The 10,209-nt window shown below is 48.0% G+C and overlaps 1 protein-coding gene across 1 annotated transcript; it reads left to right on the top strand.

Annotated features, from left to right (window-relative positions):
- The first annotated feature begins 8,932 nt into the window (after positions 1-8,932).
- On the top strand, positions 8,933-9,487 carry LOC123145359 (agamous-like MADS-box protein AGL80). Its single transcript, XM_044564759.1, has one exon. It carries the CDS (start codon positions 8,933-8,935, stop codon positions 9,485-9,487), a length of 555 nt encoding a protein of 184 aa, XP_044420694.1.
- Positions 9,488-10,209: the final 722 nt, after the last annotated feature.

Genomic DNA, 10,209 nt, shown 5'->3' on the forward strand with positions numbered 1-10,209 from the left:
AACTTTTCACTGTCGTCCGATTCCAGAAGGATATGCTAGGGTGACGGTGGACGAAATAACGGAGGGATTTGAGGACCTCCAGCTTGACCACCCTACCGGTGAAGGGGAGACTCGGCTGGGTTCTGCTCTGAAGACTCCATGCCTATGGCGGAAGGAGCTCATCAACCTTCCGAACTGGACGCCTCCGCCTCCTCCTCCTCCTCCGGCGAGTAAGGGCACTCTGCCTCCTCCTTCGCCTCCTCCTCCGGTGAGTGATCAGGGCACTCAGCCTCCTTCTCCGGCGCGTGGTGGCACTCCGCCTCCTCCTCCGCCTCCTCCTCCGGTGAGTGATCAGGGCACTCAGCCTCCTTCTCCGGCGCGTGGCAGCACTCCGCCTGCGCCGGCGCGCCCGAGCAGCCAGCCTCCTCCTTCTCCGCCTCGTCAGCAATGGCGGAAAAGACCCGCCGCTGCTCAGGCTGCTCCGGCGCGTCGTAGTCCTTCTCCTCCGCCTCGTAAGCAAGGAAAGAAGACAGCCGCAGCCGCTCCGTCTGCTCTGCCGGCGTCTAGCAGTACAGCCAGAGGCGGGAGGCAATACAGATTCGGTCCTTCTCTGAAGACTCCAGAGAAGTTACCATACGAGAGGACCGAGGAGGAAACCACGAAGATCGTGCAAGCCGAAGTGACGAACTTCTTTGAAGGGGTGAAAGGAAAGAAACATCCACCTCCAGAGGAGAAGGTAGATCCGGTGAAAGCGAAGCGCACTCTGGCTGCCCTGACAAAACCACGAAAGTCTCCGCCGAAAGGCAACTATGAGCGCATTATTGCAAAGACATTTGTCGAAGCGGAGCGGTCGGGAAGTACTGTCAGTGATCAAAGGTTAAAAGAACGACGAGCTGGGAAAAAATTGCCCAGCTCGGCGAACAAGCGAACCAATCGTGCCCCCCGCTCAAGGTGTCTAGCGACATCGTCGCTAATGATCCGAGGATGGTGCCCGGTTATAGCAATCTTGGAGATTACCTGCCCGACGATGTACATTATGATTTCTTGGAGGTGGACGAACACAAATACCATTACGGGAAGCCTCTCGTCAAAGATGAAAGATCTCTAACAACGATGATGCGAAGATTACATGATTGGTACATGAAAACCTGCAGAGAGTCTGGGGGGAGGAATACTTTGACGCTGAGAGTTAAAGAGGAGCATGACCTCGTTGGAATTGAAATGTTGAATGTTCCATTTGAGGAGTTCTTCCAGTTTTTCAATCAAAAGGCCCTCGATAAATCAACGATCACTTGCTACTGTCTGTAAGTAGTACTACTTCTGTCATTAAGTCTCTCTATATAGGTCAGCTCTTTCATTGCATGTATTTATAATTATCCTCACTATATTATGCAGATTGAAGATCGCCGAATTGAAGAAAAGACAAATCGGTGATATTGGATTCATTAACACAAATCTCATAGATGCAACTGAGGTTAAATATCATGCCGAAAATACCGAGGCCAACTTGCTACGATCGTTGGTAATAAATGAAAACAAAGATATAATACTCTTTCCTTACAACTTCAAGTGAGTGTTACTGTCTTGTGCATATTCGGTTTCCCTTATTAGTCCAGGTTATAGTAATGTAATTGATGACTTATGCATGCGTGCGCAGCTTCCACTATATTCTCCTAGAGATTAAGCTTGAGCAGGGACTAGTAACCGTCTTAGACTCGAGACGAAAAGATCCCCAGGACTATGCGGACATGACTCAAATGCTCGAGAAGTAAGTTAAATCGATCATTATCCACCATATCAGCAACTTTGTTCATTTCCTGATATCAAGTAATTGTTTTCTTTGTCTGGCAGGGTTTGGAGAAAATTCACCAAAAAAGCTCCGGGACTGCCGAAGAAGCTGCAATTTAGACACCCGAAAGTAAGTACTATAGTAGCATGTTCCGCGCATCTCCTAGTGATTCAAGCGCTAGTTTCATCAATACCATTTAGCATGCTTGCTTATCAGTTTGATTGACCTCTATTTCTTGTAAAGTGGTTGTGGCAGGAAGCCGGGAATAATTACTGTGGATACTACGTTTGCGAGTCCATCCGCTACACGACCTGTGAGCGGGGCTACTCTGACGAACAATATGAAGTGCGTAAGCAATAATATTCACAATTTTATTTTATTACCATCATTTGTGTTGAGTTTCATTTATTCATATATATATATGTATTGACCCCTTCTTCAAATTAGATCTTTCGGATGCGGGATGAACTCCTACCACCAGATCGTATGCGAGCAATTCAAGAGGAATTGGCGGCATTCTTCCTTGACCACGTGATCGCTGAGAACGGAGAATACTATGTGGACCCTGTGTACATATATAATTAGGAGATTATATTGTAAGAGATAATTATTGTATATATGTAACCGGTAGTGTCGGATAGATATACGAGAACTTGTTGTTCGACCAATCTCTCGGAGAAGGAGAGGTGGTCGATATCACTTCTCTCTGTATGCATATATATGTTCATGACGATCTTCTGTTTCCTTCATTTGCTTACTAGCTAGCGTGTCTAGTCCTCTCTATACGTATATAGTACGTAGCGTCGACCAAGCACGGAGATAAGAGAGGACACTTCTCTCTATTAATTAGCTAGCTAACACAATATATGAAACACCTAAATTAACCCCCCAAAACCCCCAACCCCCCCCCCTTCAAAAAAAACAAAAACCCCAGCCCCTGAAATGCTGACGCGTGGATGCCTATTGGTCCCGGTTAGTGCCACCAACCGGGACCAAAGGCCCTCCTGCCTGGGCTCGCCACACCGGCCACGTGGAGGCCCATCTGTCCCGGTTCATGTAAGAACCGGGACTAAAGGGCTAGGGCATTAGTAACGACCCTTTAGTCCCGGTTCAACAACCGGGACAAAAGGCCCTTACCAACCGGGACAGATGACCCTTTTTCTACTAGTGACCTACGCTTGGGGTGGTTTTTGTCTGGGCCGTTAAGGCCGTATTCTTCGGCAGCCACGACCTCGGTCCATCTATAATTGAGCAAATCTTGGCTCGCTTGAAGCTGCAGCTGCTTCTTTCTTAGGCTCCTTGCAGTGGCTGTTAGCGGGCGTTTAAAGCGCTCCTGCTCGAGAGGTTCCTCAGGCACGATGAAATCCTCGTTGCCGAGGCTCTCCTCTTCCTCGGAGAGTGGGAGATAATTACTGTCCTCCGAGTATCCATATATGGCCTGTTCGTCAGGGCTATCTTGCCCGCCTTCTTGTTCCTCCTGTTCGGATCCTTCCTCAACAGGGTCTTCAATGTCCGGGGTCTTATCTTCTCCGGTGCTAGTATTGTTTTCTCTTGGGCGACGCGACTTGGAGTGGCGCCGGGGGTGCCGGTGTTCGGACTGTGTACCAGGAGGTTTATCCTCACCTGGATCCTCCTTGTCATCATCGGGAGCGTCGTTGGGTGTATCTACCATACACACGTCATACCAGGAAGTGGACGTCCCGCGTCTAGTGGGTAGCGTGTTCTGGCCTTGCCCCTCATCGTCCTCCATACCGTCGATGTCTTCGGAGCCGGGGTCAAGCGTGTTGGTTGGGTCTTCGATAGTGGCTATGAAGTGGGTGGCGGGTGGGAAGCAAAATTCTCCTTCGTCCGCCGCAAGTTCGAACCGGACATAGTTTGGCGGCGAGTCACCATACATCAGGCACGCCAACACACCCCATGGTGCCACCGCGCGTCGCCGGAGACCAGATCCGAAGCGCCCGCCACACCAACTGAAGGGGGGGGGGGTATAAATCAAAACTAGCTATCGCAGCACCGCCACCAATCCACCACCACCTCCACCACAACCACTCACCGCCACCACCTCTGCCCCAAGATGTACCACTATGGCCAAGATGCGACTGGATCTAGCCAGGCCAGCAAGCCACCACCAGCAGCACACCTCCGTCAAACCATCACCACCAGACTCACTCCCGCCGCCTTGCTCACCAGAACCAGATCAACCCGCACGACAAGAAGCATGGTACCTTTGGCGAGCGCCCTGGCCAACACCACCGACGCTGGCCTCGCATGTGACTGCTCCCCCATGGCCGAGGACATTAGAGGCAGTGCCACGAACAGGGAACGACGTGTCCCGAAGGCCCAGATTGAGCCCTCCCACATGCAGCCACGCAGCCACCACCAAGAGCTGTCTAGAGGCGGCCCTGTCGCTGAGAAGGGTGCCGCCCCGTGAGTAGAACACGCCGGTCACCCTATGCCAGACCAACTCATGCCACCAGACCCCCGACCGTCTTTAGATCTGTGTTGTAACATCGACCGACCAAAGACAACTGCGCCGCCACCACCTTCCCTGGGACATGCATCCCGTGTTGTGAGAGGAGACTCCTTCGCGTGTTGCGGCCTCACAACACTCTCCTTGACATCTTCGTCCGCCTTGAGGAGGCGCTGGTGTCGGTGTCAAAACCGACGGATCTCGGGTAGGGGGTCCCGAACTGTGCGTCTAAGGTCGATGGTAACAGGAGACAGGGGACACGATGTTTACCCAGGTTCGGGCCCTCTCTATGGAGGTAATACCCTACTTCCTGCTTGATTGATCTTGATGAATATGAGTGTTACAAGAGTTGATCTACCACGAGATCGTAATGGCTAAGCCCTAGAAGCTAGCCTATGGTTATGATAATGAGTATCCGCCTATCCGGACTACCCTCTCCGGTTTATATAGACACCGGAGAGATCTAGGGTTACAATGGAGTCGGTTACACAAAAAGGAATCTACACGATTAGTCGCCAAGCTTGCCTTCCATGCCAAGGAGAGTCCCATCCGGACACGGGTGCCGTCTTTGGTCTTCGTATCTTCACAGCCCATCAGTCCGGCCCATGGCTAACAGGCCGGACGCCCGAGGACCCCTTAGTCCAGGACTCCCTCAGCTGGAGCGCCACTATGTTGGGGGGCTCGTTGTTGTAGTCAGGGAGGGCGTCCGTGTAGATGAACCGAAGATGGCTCGGAAGGTCTCGGGCTCGATGTCCTGCAAAAGTGCAGAGTGATGGAAGAGGATGAGGACTCCAGCAAGGCGCCAAAGTGTTCTACCTCGATGAGCAGGGAGCAGGCCACGCGGCGAGCTCGACGAGCATGGAAGGCCTAGCAACGGTGAAGGAGACGTCAGTCGAGGCAGCGAGCCTGGGCTCTAGTAGGTAGCCGAGTTCTTTTTATGGGAGTATAGGCAGCCGAGTTGGTACCCTATTTTGGGGTAATCAAGCTTCTCTCCTTTGACCCTGTGACCCTCCACATGATGGTCATGCTGCGCTTGATAGGGATGTTCGTGTAATCACCGATGAACTCGGGGGACCCTCACGACATCTTCAAGTTGTGGTTGCCCTATGCCTGGACTACGCGTGGTGGGACAACGACACATTGTCTCTGTGCACGGAAAAGGCTGTGAAGCTTACTATGAACTTCTCGTCGAGGTGGCTGGGCTGCTTCCTAACAAGCTTAAGGTAGATGGTGATGAAGCGGTAGGGCACGGGGGCGTAGTAGGGTTATCGTGCGGGTAGTAGTCTAGACTCCGAAACTGGCCACCAACGGACATGACCTCCAAGTACACCACGCCCCGACGGACATCATAAAGTAGTTATGTACCGAGGAGTTGATCTCGAACGTCATGATACCACTGAAGCAGTAGGGTCTTGTGGCGCCGCCCCGTCATCCCATTGTGCTTATCTCGTCGCGCCGCCCTCGCTGCTCCGTGAATTTGTTCCTTGCCTCATTGACTTGTCGCTCCGAGAACCCTCACCATGTTACCGACGCCTAGAGCACAAAACAACTGGGTCATTTTCATGCTTAAGTTCCATAATTTTCACTCTATAATGATTTTTATTTTATTTTATGAGTTTTTTGAGAAACACTGGATGTCTACTCAATATCCACACCTACTAGGTGAGCTGCGCCCGACACTCTAGCTCGATCTCCCTAAGGACGGACCCAAAGGTTGTATCCAATTGATCCCTCTTGGGTAGGACTAGAGGATGCATTAAAGTGATCTCCCAATGATGGGCTTCCTCAACCTAGGTCTTCGTGAGCAAGCGAGTTGGATGACCCACTTAGTTTCTTTTTGAGCTTTCATACACTTATAGCTCTAGTGCATCCGTTGCATGGCAATCCCTACTCACTCACATTGATATCTATTGATGGGCATCCCCATAGCCCGTTGATACGCCTTGTTGATGTGAGACTATCTCCTTCATTTTATCTTCTCCACAACAACCATATTCTCTTCCACCATAGTGCTATACCCATGGCTCACGCTCATGTATTGCGTGACAGTTGAAAAAGTTGGGGAACATCGAAAGTATGAAACAATTGCTTGGCTTGTCATCGAGGTTGTGCATGATTTGAATATTTTGTGTGATGAAGATGGAGCATAGCCAGACTATATGATTTTGTAGGGATAACTTTCTTTGGCCATGTTATTTTGAGAAGACATGATTGCTTTGTTAGTATGCTTGAAGTATTATTATTTTTATGTCAATATTAAACTTTTATTTTGAATCTTATGAATATTCTTGCCACAATAGAGAATATTACATTAATAAATATGTTAGGTAGCATTCCGCATAAAAAATTCTGTTTTTATCATTTACCTACTCGAGGACGAGCAGGAATTAAGCTTGGGGATGCTTGATACGTCTCCAACGTATCTATAATTTTTTATGTATTCATGCCATGTTTATAATATTTTACATGATTTGGTTAGAACTAACCCGAACTGACGCTGTTTTCAGCGGAACTACCGTGGTGTTGTTTTTGTGCAGAAATAAAAGTTCTCGGAATGCGCTGAAAATCAACGGAGATTTTTTTTGGAAAATATAAAAAAATACTGGAACAAAAAGTTACTGGAGGGGAGTCACGAGGGCCCCACGAGGGTGGAGGGCGCCCCCTAGGGTGCGCCCCCTACCTCATGGACTCCCTGTGGGGCCCATAACGTGAGACCGATGCCATCCCCTCCTATAAATCCCCAAACTTCCAAAAAGAAACCTGGATCGGGAGTTCCGCCGCCGCAAGCCTCTATAGCCACCAAAAACCAATCAGGACCCGGTTCTGGAACCCTGTCGGAGGGGGGATCCATCACCGGTGGCCATCTTCATCATCCCGGCGCTCTCCATGACGAGGAGGGAGTAGTTCACCCTCGGGGCTGAGGGTATGTACCAGTAGCTATGTGTTTGATCTCTCTCTCTCTCTCGTGTTCTTGATATGGCACGATCTTGATGTACCGCGAGCTTTGCTATTATAGTTGGATCTTATGATGTTTCTCCCCCTCTACCTTCTTGTAATGGATTGAGTTTTCCCTTTAAAGTTATCTTATCGGATTGAGTCTTTAAGGATTTGAGAACACTTGATATATGTCTTGCATGGGATACCCGTGGTGACAATGGGGTATTCTGTTGATTCACTTGATGTATGTTTTGGTGATCAACTTGCGGGTTCCGTGACCTTGGGAATCTATGCATAGGGGTTGGCACACGTTTTCGTCTTGACTCTCCGGTAGAAACTTTGGGGCCCTCTATGAAGTACTTTGTGTTGGTTTGAATAGATGAATCTGAGATTGTGTGATGCATATCGTATAATCATATCCACGGATACTTGTGGTGACATTGGAGTATCTAGGTGACATTAGGGTTTTGGTTGATGTGTATCTTAAGGTGTTATTTTACTATGAATTCTAGGGCTGTTTGTGACACTTATAGGAATAGCCCAATGGATTGATCAGAAAGAATAAATTTGAGGTGGTTTCGTACCCTACAATAATCTCTTCGTTTGTTCTCCGCTATTAGTAACTTTGGAGTGACTCTTTGTTGCATGTTGAGGAATTGTTATATGATCTAATTATGTTATTATTGTTGAGAGAACTTGCACTAGTGAAAGTATGAACCCTAGGCCTTGTTTTGAAGCATTGCAATACCGTTTGTGCTCACTTTTATCATTAGTTACCTTGCTGTTTTTATATTTTCAGATTACAAAAACCTATATCTACCATACATATTGCACTTGTATCACCATCTCTTCGCCGAACTAGTGCACCTATAAAGTTTACCGTTGTATTGGGTCTGTCGGGGACACAAGAGACTCTTTGTTATTTGGTTGCAGGGTTGTTTGAGAGAGACCATCTTCATCCTACGCCTCCCACGGATTGATAAACCTTAGGTCATCCACTTGAGGTAAATTTGCTAATGTCCTACAAACCTCTGCACTTGGAAGCCCAACAACGTCTACAAGAAGAAGGTTGCGTAGTAGGCATCATCCTCCACGGCTCCACTTATATAAGGGGAGGTAGGGGCCTAGGCATCTAGTCTTCCTATCAACATCTGTCATATGAGACATCGGTATAATACATAGCAGACATGCAGGATGAAGGGTTTTATCTCATCACGAGGGCCTGAACAAACCGTTCTTCTCATGTGCACCCAATCCGATCCTCTATGCATGCCACCAATGATTAAAATCCATCAGTATGCAAGTCAAGGATGGCTAGAATCTACACTAAAAATATTTACTTAATTTAGATATAAATGAATCAATGGTCAATGGGATGATCTATATTTTGAAAAAACACCCAACTTTGGATAGAATTAAACAGAAAAAATAGTTTGGCAATACATTTTGGTAAAATAGGCATATCCTAGTAATACGATGCATGTGCCTCTTTAGAGAAACCTTCCATACATTTTATCCCATGATTCAGGAGAAAGTTCGTATTGATTGACAAAATCTTCGATCTTAGGAAGTAAATCTAAAAGTTTTTGCTATATACCAAAGTTACTACTGGGCACAATTAAGTTTGGCCTCCAAATCTGTCATATCCTCCCTCATCCTAGCAGGCCCGCCACTATAAATATACCCTACCTCCCTTGTTTTCGACTCACCCAAACTAGCAATTTTCCTTCCTTTGTAGATTTTCTCCTTAGGTGACAATGGCTCGCAAGAAGGTGGCCCTCCGGTACATCCGCAATGACTCGACGCGGCTCAATACCTTGAAGAAGCGTACCAAGAACCTGATGAAGAAGGCCAGTGAGGTGGCCACATTGTGCAATGCCAAGGCCTGCGTGCTGGTGTATGGTGAGGGCACAACGGTGCCAGAGGTGTTCCCATCCCATGCCGAGGCGGTGGCTATCCTGAATCAGTTCAAGAGCATACCGGAGGTGCCACAGCTAAAGAAGACGATGGACCAGGAGACCATTCTTAGCAAGCGCCTCGTACAACTCCGACATCAGGTAGAGAAGATTAGGCGCGAGCGCGAGGACCGTGAGGCCAGGATTCTCTTGCACAAGGCCATGGTCAGCGGACACCTCCCAGGAAACATCGAGGAGCTCACAACCATGGCATGGAAGTTGGAGTTAATCCTCAAGAGCCTGGGGGAGCGCATCACGAAAAGAAGTGGGCAGCCGCTAGTCTACCAAGCCCAGGCACCATATGTCACTGGCGGCAAGGACATGGGGTCTTCGATGTATCAGGCGTTGCAGCAGTAGCATGAGGGATAGCTTGACATGGCGAGGTCCCAAGGGGACCCCGACACCCAGATCTACAATGGCCACAATACCGGTCTATGAATATGTAAGAAGGGAGAGGAATTCCACATGTAGCGCATGACCAGCTACATGTGCATCTCTTTTTATTTAGTTTTGGAATGGCTAATAAGATGGGTGGATTACCTGCAAAAAAGTTAAGATGGATAGATGACATCGTCAATAAGATGAGACATTTGGTTTCAGTGTTGCTCTTTTAGTAAAGGCAATTTTAGTCGTTGTTATTGTCATTATGGATCTCTTCCATGCTCTATTTGTTTTATCAGTTAGTTGCAACGTTGAGGTTGTACCTACTCTTGATGTCAACTTGTTTTGTTAAGTATATATTTTTTTGTTGACTCTTAGCACTGCATCAAGCAACCCAACTATGTAGAGTTACCTCTCGGCTTCTGCATAGCAAGATGCACACTGCCTATGCGAATCCTTAATAGTTGTCGGAAAATGAGAGCACATGTACTAAAACATTTGCACTACTACATTTCATTTTCGAAACGTGTGATTATAACATTGAGTGCTAGGATGTTGGCCTCTACACCCGCAACGTCTTGGGCATGTTTCACAATTAGGTGACTGTGTCGACTAGTTTCATCATTAATCAAGTTCCATGCCGCTCCGGAGAGAGCACTGTGTTTGAGCTATACTCAAGCTACTATGAGAACCCCAAA

The sequence above is a fragment of the Triticum aestivum genome, chromosome 6D, assembly GCF_018294505.1.
Source record: "Triticum aestivum cultivar Chinese Spring chromosome 6D, IWGSC CS RefSeq v2.1, whole genome shotgun sequence".
Lineage (NCBI taxonomy): Eukaryota > Viridiplantae > Streptophyta > Magnoliopsida > Poales > Poaceae > Triticum > Triticum aestivum.

Bases quoted from the DNA above. Each gene is read 5' to 3' on its own strand.
- LOC123145359 (XM_044564759.1), top strand. From the start codon at position 8,933: ATGGCTCGCAAGAAGGTGGCCCTCCGGTACATCCGCAATGACTCGACG.